This window comes from Tenebrio molitor, chromosome 2 (genome assembly GCF_963966145.1).
Source record: "Tenebrio molitor chromosome 2, icTenMoli1.1, whole genome shotgun sequence".
Taxonomy (NCBI): Eukaryota; Metazoa; Arthropoda; class Insecta; order Coleoptera; family Tenebrionidae; genus Tenebrio; species Tenebrio molitor.
This window is the reverse complement of record NC_091047.1, coordinates 30,821,636-30,840,386: the sequence shown is the minus strand read 5'-3', so window position 1 is coordinate 30,840,386 and position 18,751 is coordinate 30,821,636. Positions and strand designations below refer to the sequence as shown.

At 35.9% G+C, this 18,751-nt stretch overlaps 2 protein-coding genes across 6 annotated transcripts in view; both read right to left on the bottom strand.

The window, feature by feature from the left end:
• The window catches only part of LOC138122939 (orexin/Hypocretin receptor type 1-like), a 194,587-nt gene that overhangs the window by 135,979 nt on the left and 39,857 nt on the right, over positions 1–18,751 (bottom strand). For all 5 annotated transcript variants that reach the window (XR_011156659.1, XR_011156660.1, XM_069037384.1 and 2 more), the window contains exon 2: positions 13,155–13,838. Coding sequence is in view for 3 of the 5 variants with exons in the window: in XM_069037384.1 (XP_068893485.1) it covers positions 13,155–13,817 (663 nt within the window). In the remaining 2 variants the exon portion in view is untranslated. The remainder of the gene's footprint in view (positions 1–13,154; positions 13,839–18,751) is intronic.
• Positions 2,274–3,739, bottom strand: LOC138122941 (congested-like trachea protein). The gene has a single exon (XM_069037385.1). It carries the CDS (start codon positions 3,245–3,247, stop codon positions 2,387–2,389), a length of 861 nt encoding a protein of 286 aa, XP_068893486.1. The 5' UTR covers positions 3,248–3,739; the 3' UTR covers positions 2,274–2,386.

Below are 18,751 nucleotides of genomic sequence, written 5' to 3'. Positions count from 1 at the left end.
ATTTTCCACATTCAAAATGCGTTCATTGAACTACCTCGACCCCCCATCTTTTCAATTTTACAATTTCCCTAGACCCGTTTGATTTCGTGACAACTCGATATTTCTTTCTTCATCCAGATCGACAATACACCGACGCGATTCAATTTGAACTTATTACACCATAATACATTCTGTTGTGATGTAATTCCGAGATATTAAAGGGAAATTGAAACTGTCGAACGCCGCTGCTCGATTATTCATGTTTCAAAACCAATATCTCGTCTGGTATTAATCAGGGAAAAAACGAAACGATCGAAACAATCACCGGTTCCAAGAGATTGAATCGACAAAAGTTGATGGGAATGTTCTACGTCCGATGTCTAGTCCGGGCGGCACACATTCTCATCGATAAATTTGAAACGCGTAGGGTGCGAGGGCGGCATCTTGTGATGTCCTAATGTCTTGTTAATATTCTCCGACCGTGACGAAATTTATCACTTGTGAGGCGGCTAAGCTAAGGTACTTTGTAAAATTTTTTGTACCAATCTTTCAGTAAATAATGTCCTACAGCAGTGAAATAATAATATCATTTGTTATTTACAAAAATGACCGAAAGTTTTTCGAATTTCGATTAGTCAAAAGCTGCGAAGAAAAATTCTGAGATTTAACCAGTGCAAGGTACTCCCAATTAATCAACAAATTCACAAGTATGATTACACCTTTTGGTTGGAACCGATTGACCGAAATGATTTATTTCTGATAATACAGGGTTATTCACCGTAGAGTTCCTGTAAAAATTTAATGTTATGCCACACCAAATACCAAAAGCTCAAATTGCTACATACAGTGAGGATTTTATTTCGCTGAACATCAACACTATTAAGCATATGTTCAATTTTAAAAAGCCATGCCAATGCATACAAGCAATTACAATGTATCCAAGCAACCTCTAATAAAACAATTGCCATTAATGTCATTAAAAAGTCTTAAAGTTTTACAATCGTTTGGCATATTGCTTGGAATAAAAGGGTGGTCACTTTAAACATTTGTTAAAATTATTTCATTAAAAGTTTCTGTTTAAACTTATTATTTGGATGTAATAAAACTAAAATTTGAGTTCCGTCAAAATAATAAAATAAAAGTTGCAAGTTTGGTTGTCTGCCTAGCTACAATGTTTGTGACGTCACAATGCATTGACACGGATATGCAAAAACTGAACATGGAAACCCATATTCAGAGAAATAAAATCCTCACTGTATACAGTGTGGAAACTTTTACTGGAATAAAATTCATAACTTGAAACTTGTACAGTCACGATCACGGAATTTCGTCAGTCGTTGTCATTCAACTGACATTACCTGTAAACCAGGTTTTATATATTTCTAACCCCACTTTGGAAGTTTTGACATGGATGTCAATTTGTCAATCATTTTTATTGTGCGTGACAGAATTTCTGTAACAAAAATTTTAAATGTCAGTCATAATGACAATAAAGCTTAGGCTACACAATTTGTTTCGAATTGGCTGTAAAATAACTGACGAAATTCTGTGATCGTTACTGTACATTGGTACTTTTTGTAAAAAAATCCCGAAATAAATTATTTAAAATGAAGTCTAGGCGATGTTTTAAACTGTATTTTGTGTTGCGTAACATTAAATTTTCGCGGGAACTCTACGGTGAATAATCCTGTAATTGGAACCTCGGTGTAAATTACCTGCAAATCGTAAGGACATTTATAATCCTGTTAAATGTACAGCGGCTGCAATTCCATCCTAGCACAGATAACTGTTAGAGAATTTCAAGTGTGTTTAATCGAGTGGACGACCCTCTTGCAGAAGATGGACATTTACATTTTTTTTTTCGATTGAACTTTGCGAAAAGTTAGTTGACGAAATTAGAATAAGACGATTTTGGTCCATTTTATTGAAATACGTAGACCATCACCTAATTTCTTTCTTCCTCCTGTTCTCCCCGATTCATTTTCGTGCGTTTCTCGTAATAAAACTGAATTATACTTTATTCTCTTATACGGTAGATCTTGAAATTTCAATAATCGTATGCTAATGTGGCCGAGATTTAACTGGAGAACAGAGAGGAATCGTCATTTTTTACTGATTACTTGTGCCGTAACATGTACTCAAAAAAATTGGGATCAAGTCGCTCGCTTTAGTTTCAGTTGACGAACTGTAGATATCAAACGTCATTTGTTCAGTGACCAGGCAGTAGTGTGGATTCTTTATTGTGCAAAAAGCACAAAACAAAACATATTGAAGATCAACAACTTTTCAAATAATTACAATATACTTTTTCATTATATTTTCCCTTTTCTACTTTGCCAAAGTAATATCTTCTGTTATGACTAAATACATGATCAAAGTAAACCAAAAATATTAGATGTTACAAAAATTATATCAGGAAAGTTAGTATTTGTCTACACACTTCGAATCCAAGAAAACAAGCAGCATTGGCAGGAACAGCCCTCAAGAGCACTGGAGTGATCCCCGTATACAAAGCAGCAGGTCCCTCCACCACCATCAGCTTCCTAAAAGCATCCCGGACACCTTTCGGATAAATCCCTGAAGGAGCCGTTTGTATCCGACTTTTGAGAACATCAAGCGGCATACCCACTATCCAGTGGGAAATTCCGGCACACCCCCCTGCGAAAAGAGTCCCTAAAAAACTCGGTGTTGTTTTGCCATTATCGGTTAGACAATCCCTCACTGCTTCATAAGTTAAAAAATACATCCCACTTGCAGGAATGTCTCTCAAAAGCGTGGCAACTGACCCCCTGTAGATGTTTTGAATCCCTCCCTCTTTGTACAGCTTCCTGACACAATCCACCGGACCGTTGTAGATTTTGGGGCCGGTAAGCTGGACCTGGAGTAGAGACTTGATCCTCTCTCCGGGAGCCATGATCGCAGTGGTGAATACTCCAGAAAAAGCACCAGAGGCGAAGTACTGAGCGTAACTATTTTCGGTCGTAGTGGCCAAGAGTCTTTTTCCGAGGCCGAAACCCATGAAGGAGATGGCGAAAATGGGAGCTACTGCTGTCAAAGGAGCGCTCATCCCTTTGTACAAACCTCGGACACCTTCCTGTTGAATTGTGGTTTTCAAACAGTCGAGGGTGCCGCAATAGAGAGGTTTCTGACCCGGATTAGGAATGGGCATGGTCTGTAGACGCACCTTTATGGTGTCCAAAGGATGGCCAACGAGAACAGTACAGATGCCACCAAAACCGCCACATATGAAATATTGTATTTCAGTCATGATGGAAGGAATTGACAACGTTTTGTCACCTAACCTCAAACTTTGCTGTCAAAGTTATATTTGTACATAACTATCACACTCTTAACTAACACAATGGTTAAATCTAATGCGTAGCTACATAATTACATTTTTAGGCGTTGCAAATCGTTTTCTTCTGTCGCGAAGCGCATTCAATAAAATTTGCGGCCCGACGATTGATATCGATTTGATAGAGGTTCATCCTTAATCTTTCATTTACTATTCGAATGTCAACAATGTAGTCGTGTCAAAATTTTAAGCTACAACTTTAGTCGCATTGTGGCATTGATCGACGACCGCATCCATAAATGTCAACAAGCAACAAGAACATTTCATCGTTTCCACACATTTTTACTCGTCACACTCTGACGGCTAAATAACGTAAAAAATCGCCTGGATTAGGCATGAAATGAAAGAAAAATCTTTCAGTATCAAATCTGATTCCACAATTCAATGGAATACGCGTCAAATGAACCGCAACTGAACACAAACATTAATGAATTCCGCAGATGTTTGATCTCAGATTAAAAAAAGGCGATTCTTTATTATACAGTGTGTTATATTCTGTAACGAGGTTAGAATGAAAATTCGATACGAGTGGAAGATTCCGACCGCGAGCGTTAGCGAGCGTGAGGAACCACAAGTAGATCGAATTTTCATTCTAACCGAGTAGCAGACTGTATTTTCTCCACGACCATGTAATAATTCTCCACGACCAGAAAGTCACAAAACAATTAGGACACCGCAGATCGCATTGTTATCTGACACTGACAGTTTTGAAATCCATGGCAATCGTTGAGCATAATTCTGGAATATTCATTCAGTTACTTGTTATAGAATTTTTACTTTCTAATATTAAAAATGATTTCGGAATTATTACGTTCACTAACGGTTGTGGAGAAAAGTCTTTCTGTTTTTGAGATACAAAACATTGAAAACTTGCTCAAAATTTCCAGTCTGCTGCTGAGTTGAAGTAATTGAGAAAAAAGAAAAAAGATACTGGAAATTTCGAGCAAATTTTCATAATACCGGGTGTATTATGAAAAATCTTTGGTGCTGTCACTTTCTTATTTTTCATACGATTTTAATAAATAATGCAGTGTCAAACAAAATCGTTTTAAATGGGCTACAATTTGAATTGATCCAATATTTGTTCTCGAGTTTTGTTTTTGACAGATGATAGTCAACTTTTTTTTTTCAAATTGCACAATTAACTTTTTTTGCTAAGTTTTATAGAGATTTTATTATCGCGGGTGCTAGTACCACGTGCAAATTAGTTGCTCTCAGTGCTATACCTTCGGCTTGTAATTTTGTGTCTCAGTGTGTCATTCTCATTATCGTGGAAAATTATACCAATAGTGAAATGACCGATATGGTCCTTTGTTACAGAAGTTCAGATGGTGTTGCCTTAAGGCGAAAAGTTTCCGGCTGTTGTACAGCGTCTATGGGAAAATGGTACTTTTCGATCGAGAAATGTAGAGAGGGGGCCAAGAGCGTACGCTACGACTCTTAGACTTCGAAAGAAAGACAATCCAAACCTGGGTGTTTAGTGTTGTTGTCAACAACTTTTAATATATTTTTTCTATTTTGCACCTATAACATAGTCAGTATAACACTCAAACGGGTTTCGAAAGGAGCTCTTTTCGATACGCGTTTCAAGAACATTTACTTAAATTTTTAATGTTGGCAGTGACTCATGGTGAGTTGTTGCTAGGTGATCACTGCACTTCACGACACTTTAAATTCAAAACTTACAATTGTTCGTCTATTTCCAGCGTTACCAACCCTTATATTTGCCAAATATAATTTTCCCAGCATTATGTTTTAAACTTTTTTTCAATTTAAGGGGCAAAATAGAAAAAATATTGTATTATACTCGTTTTATAAGCCATTTTCTCGCACTTGTTTGTTTATAGCACTCGTCGCTGCGCTCCTCGTGCTCTAAAAAACGCGTGGGACAAAATGGTGTCTTATAAAACTCGTATAATAAATTACTATTACACAAAATGAAAACGGAGGAATAAATTTGCGGAAAAATTATGAAAGCACGAAAGAACACAACTCAAAATCTCAAAAATTGAAATTTGTAATGATAGTTGTCTTAAAGCTTGTTTGACACGATACTAAATTTTTGAGAAAATTTACTAGTAAATGAGAGAGGACCAATGAACGATCAGGATCTGACAAACACAGACTATGATCCTGATCGTTCATTGGTCCTGTCGAGGGTCTCTCTCATTTTCTAACAAATGTACTACGAAATTTAGCATCGTGTCAAACAAGCTTTAGATGCCAATATAAATTTTCAAATACTTATTACTTATTAGTAGCACCATGCACTGCTGTCAAATGTCGAAAACAGACTCAGGTCATGTCGGCTTCTTGATTCGTACTAAGCTCATCGGATTATAATAAAAAAATGGACTATACCTGAAAACTGACAGCGCACCAATATTGAATAACATGTTTCGTGTTCGTTTGGGCAAAGTCCTAAAAAACATCAATTTATTGTAAATTTTGAGGTTAACTTTGATTTGACAGATGTCAAGTTAGGTATAATATAGGTAACCGAGAAAATTTATATACAGTAGAACTCCAATTATACGAATCAATTGGGACTGGACCCCATTCGGATAATCAAATATTCGTATAATTGGAGAAGTCACGAAAAAAAGTAATTTCATGGGAAAAAAATAATATTTCAACATTAAAAGTTTTCTGAGATATGTAATTTGAAATATGTCAAAGATAACTTCAAAATTTACAATTAATTAATGTTTTTTAAAGACTTTCCTTAAACTAACACGAAAAACGTTCAATATATTTGTACTGTTTTGCACATTCTTCAATATCAAACGATTCACTATAGCAGACATTTTAAAGAATTTCCGTAAATTTACTCGAGTGAACACTTTAAACGGGTTTGCAAACTTTGTTTTTTTTAATAAACAAAATTGTTTCTTTATAATAACGAAAACAGAACAATTTTGATTCTACTTTTTAATTTAGAAATAATTACAGAAAAATTGAAAATATCCGAATTTATTTATTTTTCCAAAGTGCAGTAGAAAAAATCATGGGTGCAATGCGTAGGAAATCGATTTTTTCCGTATACGGCATGTTTTTAATCGCCTCGATCAAAAATTCCATTCCTAATGCGAAAAAAATACATTGCCTAACTTGTTGCACAAATAGCTATTCGCCAAGCCATTTTTTTCTAAAATTGTTTTAAAAGTGTGTTCATTCTTATCCGTTTCTTGGAGAGCTCATAGTCGGGAAGGCTCCGCCAGTGCCCACCGCTATCAATTAACTGTGGTACGGGGCAAAGCATAAAACCACCCATTAATGGGGTTATGGATCGTTGACAGACACGTGAAAAAAGTTTCATATAAGTCTGACGACACATTTCCGTTTGTGGCTTTCTGTTCTATCTCCGGAGAATTATCTTATTGAAAAATATTGTAGAATTTTGTTTTTCACGGGAATAAACAACCATAAAGTGTATTTGTCTTTTATAACAAAAGAAAACGACATCAAAGTTGATCCGTTCTCCATCGCTTTCGAATCAAGATAAATCCTCCATCTGTGGATAAATCACGATTTGCTTTCAAATGCAACTGGTTTATGTGCCCTTATTGGCGGCACTAGTTTTTATCGGAATGATGCGGCACATGAAGAGACGTAAAGTTTCTTATAGCTTTGGAAATCTGAGGGTTAAAGAGCTGATTGATTTCGTTTGCTTTCGGCATGAATTCAAGAATCCACTTTGAATAGTAGGTAGGTAAATATATCTTTACCTCTGTTTATATGACGGTCATCTAAGAATTTCGTCAACGTTGCAACCACACAACATAGGAAAGTGCGCATCCACCTAATAAAGCAAACAATTTTATTACATTAGTTTTCGTCGTATTAACAGAGGGCGTTCACTTCTAATTAAAAATCGCTTCATCTACCTAGTGTTTAATCAGAGACATACAAAGAAAAACTGCCCAGTTGGTAAGTCCCTACTAGGAGTGAAATCATGAAACATTTTTTAAGAGTTCCAGACTTTTGTTATAACTATACATATCAATCCCAGTCGTTTTCCCCCATATTTCTGTTCATAGTGAAACAAAAACTGCGGTAACAGAAGAGACAACACTATTAGATTTGACTACAGCGTCTAAAAATACTATTAGATAAACGATAGAGGCAGCAGGTCGCTACGAATTATTCGATTTGCTCATAACATCTTCAGAATGTCATTGCTCATGACACATTTTATTCCTCTTAATTCCACGCTTGTCCGATGGGAAGCCCTAGAGACCATCCTCCTAATGGGGAGACAAAAAGTGCTCGGATCGTGACTGCTTCTTTAACAATGGTGAAACACGAAAAATTGCCGACGTCAACATTCAGGTGAGAACAAAAAATGTGTTCGAATCGAAAGATTTGGAAATATCATTTCGGCCGTGACTGGTTTAGTTATGAACGTCTGGAAAAAGCCAGCATACTCTTCCAGTTAGAAATCCTAGTCGCTGAATCAGTTGAAAAGAATAAAGTGCTCGAGTTAATTACCCTTTCCCACTAAAACAACCAACCATTGGCTTTTGTCCACGATTTGCGCTTTTTCCGCCAAGTATCTCAATTATTTCCAATTAATAATATTTTTGAGTGAAACACTCGCTCAATCAATCCATTTAATTAATCACACTTCTCCGCTAACGAGGCGTACCTAATATTAAACTGTTTTACAGTAATTCTAATAATACGGCATAAATCTCTTTGTGTTGCCACGTTCAACAGATCGATTAAATAATACATTCTGATTCAGCTTCCACTCTAGGTAAATTCCAGTACAGGTATGAGCCAATATTGAACCTATTTAAAATTAAGCGAATTATAATCATGTAATCGTGACCACTCTCCTCACATGTCACAATCACTACTCATCCCCCCAACTGTCGCCTAATCCGTTTCACTTCATCCCCGATTTGCGAACCAAGTTATATAAATATTTGTAATCCTCTCGAGTTTGTAGTTGACAAACTTCTCAGAACGTGTCCTTTAAAATCGACGCTGTTACCAAAAACTTTTAGCACCTAAGCAGTTAAGATAGCGTTTTCAAGTTGACGAACGCCTTGTTAGAAGAGGCGCAACTGGAGGACTACATAATTGTTATCGAATCATCTCTGGGATATGATAATTCAGGCCACCATACTGCCACAGGATCGCTTTTTGGTGCTGAATGTAATAATTATTTTTCCAACTGTTTCCATAGCACAAACAGAAAGCGAAGAGACATTCAGATCTTTTTATACATTGTTTGACAATAAACGACGGCATGAGTAACTACAAATCAGACAACACCTGGAGTAAAACCCAACTCAGAAAAAATTATTAACAATAATACATATTTAAATTTTATCGCGGTAGACGTTAGAAATTCAAATTTACGTTGGCAGCAAGACCCTTGTAAATAATACCCTAGTTTGGACGCTGTTGGTATCTTTCGCTGTTAATTTGGTTTTGACATTATCGTTCGAATCGTTCTGTGTTTATTTTCTTATATTTTTTTTTTTGTATTTGGGAATTTCTTTGTTTCATTTACGAAAAGTGTAAAAAAAGACTGCGTGGTTAAGACCGCACGACAGAAATAAAACTTCTATGACGTTCGTAATTGATTTTAAGTCTCAGCTAAGATTTTCGAGATTAATATCTCGGTTATTTTCCAACGGATTTTTATGAAATTTAAAATGCAGATATTTTAGACGGTGAAGAGTAAAATCCCATTAATGCCATAACTCAAGTCTTCAAAACGTAATTTTTACATGCCTTTTAAAATGTTGAATCACTTAAGATTTATATCAAAAAATTGATCGTCAATAAAAATAAAAAATGCTGTAAAGAGATACTTGTCCTTGAAAGTCGTCCGGTTTGCAAGAAAAAAGAAAAAAATTGTGTTAAACGTGGTTGCAGATGTAAAAACGTAGACGCGTGTGAAACAAACGCGCACTATCGCCGAATTTTTGTCACCCCTCTTCGCACAAACCCAAGTGACATATTTGACATTTATCTTTCTAACCTTACAAACACTTACAAAGAGGCCATCGATTTCATTAATGTCATCGGAAACCGACTTAACGCGGAATCAGGCGATTCAAAATCAAAGAAATTCCTTCTCTTGCCATTCAACGTGGAAACGCTGCAAGCATTCGGGGCACTTCTCCAGATTCCGCAATATGTAGATATTATCGGAAATTTTTGTATTATAAAACAAAAATGTTATGTAATTATGTTATTAATATAAAGTTTTTTTCTTACAAAGTTAAAGACAACATTTGGACGTAATTTATTATACTGGACGTTTTAATTCTGCGATAAAGGACTAAAACACGATCGGGATATTTTAGCAAGGTAATTTAGTTCACGTACGCTTCCTGTCTTCAAATAAATTGACGATTCTCTAAACCTTACATTTTGTAAAACCTACATTTGGATAACGTTACACGAGAAAACGAACTGTGTCATTGAAGTTCTTACGACACTCTCCATAGGCAAAAATTGTTTCCTTTTTCAACAATATTGAAATTTCTGCCATTGTAGTGTATTTTCAGAATATTTTCAATTAATTTATACAATTTGACTTTTCTAATAAAGCATGCCCACTTTTGACAGATTTTAAGGGGTGTACAAAATGTTGCTTGGCAACTTTTCATTAATTGTTTCAAAAGGTGACTGCTCAAATACCTTCAAAATTTAGATCAAATTTTTAACAACAAACTCTAATCTTTTCGTTGAATCAGACGAGTGATTTAGTTAATTGTTTATGTAGACACCTATTTTTTAATGTTTAACAATCCAATAATGATTGTCCTTAATTTTCAATAAAAGAAACATGTCCTAAAATTACATTTTTGAACTTGAGGTCATTTTATTATCACTAATTTACACTAGTAATAATAAGGTTTAAACCTGCACCGTCTAAAATATCTGTATTTTAAATTTCATAAAAATCCATTCGCAAGATATTAGGCTCGAAAGTCTTAGCTGAGACACCCTGTATATTATTACTAAATACTATATCCATCTGTGAATTTACAATATTTTTTTTCCTTATGTGGCTACTCCGGCAGTTCTGCACTGACGTTGCCACACAATGAAAACACGATGAAAACGCAATGAAGATTTGGAAGTGACGCACAGCTGACCGTTTCTCGTTTTGCTCGGCTAAGCTCGGTTCCCCCGAACTTATTCGAATGAGTCTTTCACCTCGGAGCTTGTGACGTGATGCGTGACGGTGAAACTAATTTACTTCTCGGGAATAATGTCCCGGTGCGCCTAAAAAAGTTTTCACTTCAAAAACCGTGGGTTATCTCTGCTGTGGGTCAAAACCATGTCAAAATAATGTGACGCATAATCTCAAAATAAAGTAATGACGGTTTCACATGTTTAGTAAATTTTTTGACATAACACAAAACTCACTTAGATAATCCACGCCTACCGCGATGCCACTTATTCTGAATTATACTATAAATAACGTTACGGAAAATAAGTCTTAATCCGTGTTTGTATAAAACAGAATGGAAGTTTAAACAAGTTTTTTAATATTATTCGGTATTAGATTATTTAAAAACTTAGCCTTTATACAATAAATTGCATATACAGCCTGTGCATTCTCAAACTCGAACATAGGCGATTAACATTGTATTGAACGTTTTTGCTGATTCGTGCTCGCCAATTGAACTTACACACTTACAGGTAAGGTAATGGTATCAATAGAAAGATAAAATTATTGCGCTTTAAATGATACTAATAATAAGATTGTAGGTGCTATTTTTATTTTAATACTAATTTAAAACTGGGCGATTTTTAAATATGACATGCCATGATTTTCAAATTGGACAGCATTTGTCAAAAAATTTAGTAATTTGTTGGGTTAAGTCAGCGAATTTCGGTAAATTACTGTCAAAATTATTTACGGAAAAATGAATAGTTACTCCATACAGATTAAGACAAATTTCTCTTGAAGTAAGTTTATCTAGGTAAATCGCGGATACTGAATATCCTCAGGAAGTACAAATATCATCCCTACAAGACACAGTGTCATCAACAGATTTTTGCTGTTGATGAAGAAAGTAAAAGTGAAACCTGTTATGAAATATAGGAGCGTGCTAATGATCGTCGCTTTCTGTCGACAATTTGCTTCACAGAAGAATCTACTTTTACACTAAATAACGAACCAAATGTTCAAAACATGCGATATTGGGCTCAAGAAAACCCTCGAGTAAATATTCCTACTAGAACTCGGTATCCTCAAAAAATTCATATTTGGGCTGGGATTTTTAATAACATTTGAAATAAAGGGAAATTTAAATTCAGCAAATTATTTAGATTTATCATCAACTAATTTACTTTGATGTATCGAAATAATGGCATAACTAAAAATAAAAAAAATTTTTTTTATTTAAACTGAATGCACAGTGTTAATTGCCTATGTTCGACTTTGAGAGTGGACACCCGCTATGTAATCCTAAAAAAAATCGTATCTTGGCGATTTAAACTTGTGGCCAAAATTAATTTGACATTCGAGAACCTTCTAACAAAAGATTGGCAAAATCGATAAACACATATATTATTTTAATAATATGTAAGACTTGATTTTTGCCCAAGGGCGTTATCCCTCAATATTTGATAATTAATCGATCAGACTCATCGGTACACATTAAATTAGACAATCTCAGCTACAGTCGATAATCTACAATCGGACTCACCTCCACCTCATTCAGTCATTCAAAGGGTAAAGCACAGGTCCGGACTCGGGTTTGCTCAATGGGACGGTACACACATGTAAATGATAAACACCTGACACATCTGTCGCGAATCAAGGTCATACAGTGACTCACCCGGGGGATTCCTCCCCCTAGCCCGATCATGATGAGGGGCTCGAACCACGGGCGTCGTCTTCAGAGCGCTACGTTCCGGGATTGCGTTGGATGTTCTAGTAGCACCTGTAATAGCCCCGTGTGCAGTTTGGGGTGCACAGCCCGCCCGCAGTCTCCACAGAGGAAGACCGCCACGGCCAGAGTATGAGCCTACAACCCACTTCCATACGTCACTAGTTCCCCTTAGTACCTGGGGACCGGGATGACCTCACAACCTTTTAATCAAGCACGTATGATCGGTGCATTTGGTTGCCACCACCAGCCGTCTCTACGAAACGCGCCCGGTCAACGGCCTAGCCGTGTCATGAGCCAAAGGTGCCCCACCCGGACATCCGGTGCTCAGGAATCATACCATGGTATAGGGAGGTTTTACGCATTAAGGTACTGATCTATAGCCCAGGTTGCCCAAACCTGCTATCACCCAGTTACCAACACACCTGGTAACTGTATCTCTATTCACTACACCACTTCCGGATCACAATTATTCACCTGCCGTCACTCTCGTACTCGTACCTTGGACAGCCCGTCGGTTTCAGCTGCCAAGCCCACACTGACTCTCTCGCCTGTGGAACTGTTAAAAATCACCCCCGAGTCAAGGACCTTTCAGAACATAATTTATGAGCCACGTGTTTGGGGTGGCAGAGGTAGTTTTTCTGTTGCGTTTTTAAAATTCTCTTACAAATAATGTCAAAAAATATGATAACGATGACTATTACTCATGAAGTCATGAGGGTGAATTTGTGTCACGAGCCGGAGGCGAATGAGTGAGTAATAGCTAGCCACCACCTGCGAGTTTTTAAATTATTAGTATTACACAACGGGATGCGGTTGTGAACCCTGTTATCCAATAAAAAACACTTTAACAATTACAGTTTTGTACAATAGGAGTAGAAAGACAATTTCAGCTTTGTAAGTAGTTGAAACGTCAGATACCACGGGTTATGATCAATTAAGGAACTTACTTGTAAGTAAAGAACGATCTTGCACATTGCCACCCCAAAGAACCAGGTTATCGTGACGTCCCACACCACCGATGGCGGCAAGCAGAAGAGTATAACCAGGAAGTCGGCGACGGCCAAGTTGACGATAAAGTAATTGGTCACGGTCCTCATCGTGTGGTTCCTATAGACGGCGACACAAACCAGAATGTTTCCGATAATTCCGATCACGAACACCAGCGTGTGGAAGATGATCAAGACCCAGGTCCAGCTCTTCGGGGTGATCAGCTCCAACAACTTGTTCATCAACTCTTCTTCAGAAAGGCTAATGTTTTCAGCCTCCACACTGTAGTTGCCGTCCCAGTCTTCCGGCATCCAGGAGTCGAAGTCACCGCTGTTAGATTCGAATTGGAGGTAAGAGTCGTTAGTGCCTGCCGGATCGAAATCCAGACTGGCCGAATTCTTGTCGCGTTTAGTCAAGCTTAGTTTGCCGGAACGTGATTTTAAAATGAATAAAATTGAGTTATTTGCGGTGGCACGGGCGGGTAATTCGGTTAGTTGGAGAGTGCTGCCGCTTTCGTCCGAATTAAGCTTAATCCCATCATGAAAACTATTTGCTCGAACGGTATGTAAAAATAAAATCGTCAAGATTAAGGGGAACAAAGAGTGTTTCTTGCATCTTCTCATGATGAGGGACGGTAGTGGTGCCTGAAATGAAAAACCTTGATATTATTTTTAGATCGAAAAATTATTCATTTAAGTCTAAGCTAAATTCTACATTTTAATCAAAGATGACATATGTCACTCTATTTTAAAAGACAAATTAATTACAAACTCAAGTAAAGTCAGATTATTATTTATTTACTCAGTAATAGTAACTAGTTCTTGTAATTTGTTTTTGGGGATTCTGTAAAATTATATTATCCTTGCTGGATTTTAGAGAGAATAGCTTGCCTAAGCCTGAACTACGAGTAGGTGTTGTTTTACTTTACAGAGCTCAAGATATTAATATTTGCGTTATTTGTCTTTATCCGATTTTTCAACTGTTGAAAATAACAAGAATAAGCGATGTTAAAGAAACCTGTCCAACTTAACTTTTTCCGGTGTCATGTCTCTCTGGCAACATCATAAATCTTCTTCCCACCCCACGAGCGAGAGTAAAGCAGAAACTGAGATAGCTTTTTCTATTCTTTTTGTCTCATCCTATAAAGTTACAATATTTCGTCGTCAATCAAAGGACAATTTAGATAGCTCATGGAGGTAGCGGTTAAAGGACAATAAAATGATAAAGTGTTATTGTCAAGAAGATGGCAACTAGGCTGTTATTAAGAATGATACATTTCGTGAATCGGCTTTACACACTTGTCAACTATTTATTTCTTTTATAAACAAAGCAATTGTGTTCAGAAAATGATTAAAAAAAAAAAAAAAAAAATTAAGAAGGTTACAGTAATGCGTTTTCTATCACTCAGTAATAAAAAAAAAACTCCTGCAAAAAAAATTCGAACTGGAAGCGTCGAGCTTTCGGCCTGACCCACAGGTACAAGAAACGCGTCAAAATTTGCCTTTTTTTTCGTAAATTTACGAATATTCAGGCGTTTCCTTCCAGGGTGGTGAATGGGCAGTCGGGGCAACCACCCTGATTTTTTTTTTTTGTTCGAAAAGCCGTCGCACATCTAGCGACGTCTCCTTGTTAAAGTCGGTTTTTGATATTGTTGCAAATAAGTCGTAAAACTGGGTTGTCACAAATCAATAATAATCACCGCTTAACACACGCATATGCAAATTTCTTTTGTCGGGAAGATACTGCGCTCGGCTTACGTTAACCAACTGGCCATCCTCGTTCTGAAAGCTGTGTGCGGGCGTAAAAGTGAGAAAACATGATGTTTGGAAGATGCTAGGTAAGGGATATTACTTTAGAGCAGGAAATCCAAAAAGTTCATCTTCTTAGAAATATTAATTCTTCTGCTAATAATTAATTATTCATGAAATGTTTTGGACGCACTGGAATCTGTCAGCGCTTCGGTCGTTTTATGGCTTAGCTGCATCGGCCTCACAAACAGAGTTTAGACGAATAGTTTTTAAATTATTATTACATATTATCAAAAAATGACATTAATGACAATCCTTGTTACTTTCTGACTTTACTGAGTTCGAAAAATCACTCTAGCGGCGTTGCGATCTTGCAATAGATTCAAAAATTATGAACAGCAAAGACTTTGCATTTTTACAAATGAAATTACAAATAAACCAATAATTAAAATGATAAAATTGGTGCTGGAGTATGTGTTTTACTCGTTGAGTTATGTGTTACTGATGCCATTTAAATGTATTATGCCATTACAATCGAAGCAAATTTCCAAGTTTGACTGTTAATAAATAACATAATGAGCCGAGGGTTAACAGTAAATTAGTACTAGAGTTTTTTTGCTTGTATTTCATAATAGAAAAATGTGATGTAAATATTATGCGCCATTTTTAATACAGCCTGTATACATAACTCCGTTTTCATGGTTAAATAGTGAATATAATTTATTGCTCTGGATCTATGTGAAAATTGCTTCATGGACAGTTTTATGTGATCTGTAGCACAGTGAGTGATAGTGGTCATCTTTGATCCACAGGGGAAAATTGAAAATTGGTTTCTATGTCTCTTACATGTAGAAAGGCACTATTGTATCTTTGTAACTGATAACTAGTAGTGGTTGCCTTACCTTTCCCCAGGTAAATTTAGATTTACTCTGAATATCTATCTATGAAAATAGATTGCGTTGCAAAAAATATACATTATTTTTCTATGTATTCTGTTCAACGAAATCCACCTGGATGAATCCAGCCTAGTTTAATATAATCAAAGTGATATTTATCATTATTATAACGTAAACAATTTCTTGGATCTCAGTAAAGTATGTTATCGCATCATACATACATAAAACTATAACGAAGTAACGAACACTCACTTTACAGGCAGGATTAAATTTATTTTATCTAATTCCGTGGGATAAATGACACTTATCCCACTCATTTGAGTGGAATAAGGAACTTCATTACTGGACCCCACTCAGTGGGATAAGTAAGTTATTATTCCACTGAGTGGTGTAATGAAACTGGCGGAAATAAATAATATTTACCTTTTTTTTTTAATTCGGGTTGGTCTTAGAAAAAATTTTGTACAGAACACGTGGGCTAAAGCATATTACAGGAAAGTCGTGTGATTACAGATGAACTCGGGCTAACGCCCTCGTCATCTGCAATTTTCACACTCGAATCCTGTAATATTGCTTTTATCCCACTAATTGTGTAAATAACTATTATCCACGACTCAAATATCGACTGACCTCGTGTTTGGCAGAAACTCTAATATGTACAGCCCTTCAGTTTAAAAAACACAACGTTAAGATTACGTACGGAGGTTGACTCGAACCTATACATAAGTAGAACAAATTGTTGTATGAAATTAGCGTATGATAAATCTATTAGTTTTAGTTAGCAATTTAGAAGCAGTATTGTAACACAGGGATGCTATTTCATTTTAACAAAAAAAACAAAACAATTTGATCATTACAAATTTTAAATTTATTTAGCTTGTTTATTTATATACGTTCGTGTTCCATTTATAGGAAAATTTTAGCATGCATATTTGATATTAATAATCATAAAATAAAAAATATTTATTAATAGTGAAACTAAAAATGCTCAGTGCATATTTAATGATCTCTATATTTAAACGCACACGCATTGTATGTTGCATATTGTAACGGGTGACCATTAAAATTTTCACTTAGGGTTGGCTATGGATCATTCTTTGTTTTCCGTTGCACCTTAGACACTGACAAGTTTGACATTTCAATAAATGTTTTTTCTCTTAATTTGGTTATGACTAACATTTGTCGTTCCTTCTTGCATGTGTCTAAAGTAACAGAAAAAATAAAAACTCGTTCGAAGCCAACTCCAAATGAAAATTTTAATAATCACCCATTATAATTCAACTTTTAGTAATAACGTTATTGAATACTACAGTGTGCGAGTAGACTATTTGTTGTTGAAAGACCAGCTTGATGGAATCCCACACGCAACTCAATATTTTGTCGCATTTCCGTTGAACGAATTCCGTTTCACGGTGAAATTTTACTCAGTCGCGGCAAGGAAAGTCTTAGTTGCTTCTTCAACAATGTCGTTTTATATATTTAGCTAATAATAACTTATTCTCTTCAACTGAATACGTGTTGATACATTTTCTTAACTTTGTTTGATGACAAATAATCTGTTCATAGGAGATGTTTTCAATTATTTTTTTCGTATCTTTAATAAGAAGGTCCAAGATGATAAGTAGCGTGTCTTACTTGCACGATGCTATGAACCTGTCTAGAACTGATTACAACTTGCTAAGATTATTTATCCCACGCTCCGGACGACATGTATAATCTTCTACTTGAAACTCAGGAGGCTAGACAGACTTACAAGACATCGTTGACCCCTCCTTTAAAATTGTAGTAACTCCATTTTAGGAATGTGACATTCCTAACATAAACTAAACTATATTAGTATGTTCTACTTCGTAAAAACTGCAGTGCATTGTTTGTTGTCCAACAGGATGTGTGCTGATTCTCTGCTATGAAGCAGTAAAAATGTAGAGCATTATACGTATACCGGGTGACTATAAATGAATGTAACTTTTTTTCATAGGTTGGTAATACCGAGCGATCCAAAAGTCTTTCTATCAAGTGAGCCATGACATTGTTATTATTACACCATAAAATAAAAAAAATATCAAATTTAAAAAATCAAAGGTTACGGAGAGGCTAATAAAACATATTTTTAATTTTCATTTAAATACGCGCCAAATATGCTGCAGCCTAACGACATTCGTTTCCACTGTCATGGCCCACTTGATAGAAAAACTTTTGGATTGCTCGGTACTATTGTTGGTTACTCTGCTGTTTAATGGGATAGTTGACATAAGCATAGGCGTACAGTACACGTTTATTTGACACAATTCATTAATACATAAAATGTCAAAATGACGTACGTGCGCCAATGTATTGATTAACATATCAGGTTTGCCAAAGTAATTTTTGAAAAATGTTCCCAATTTAAGGAAAAAAAATCACATTAATTTATAGTACCGTGAGATCATTTAAGTTTATAATTAAAGGAGGCTATGACGTCAAAATGTTTACATAACCTCTAATTTACACAGCGTTTCAATTGACAGGATCCGGAATCGTAGAAGAAAAACGCCTACTTTAATTAGAAATTTAAATGATCTCAAGGTATTTTCAGTATGGATTCTTCAGTGCAGATCTCGTTTTTCAACGCTCTAAACCGCCACCAAACAAAACACATTCCGTTCGTTTTAAGAAATAATTAGGGAACGTGGTGCGAAATGGAATTATAAATGATTCGGACTCGAATTACTGTCAGGACAAAAATTTTTAATAAAAATTCGTAAACAGGGTTAATGGGATCCAAGTGCGGCCTAGTATTATAAATGAAAAATTAATCTTGTCCTGGAGCTAAAATACAAAAGCAATTATTCCGTAATAATTATTATTATAATCGCGTTTTGTGAATGGAACGAAGTGGCAACAAGGAAAAAGATAATATTTCAACTTGAGACG

Bases quoted from the DNA above. Each gene is read 5' to 3' on its own strand.
- LOC138122941 (XM_069037385.1), bottom strand. From the start codon at position 3,247: ATGACTGAAATACAATATTTCATATGTGGCGGTTTTGGTGGCATCTGT.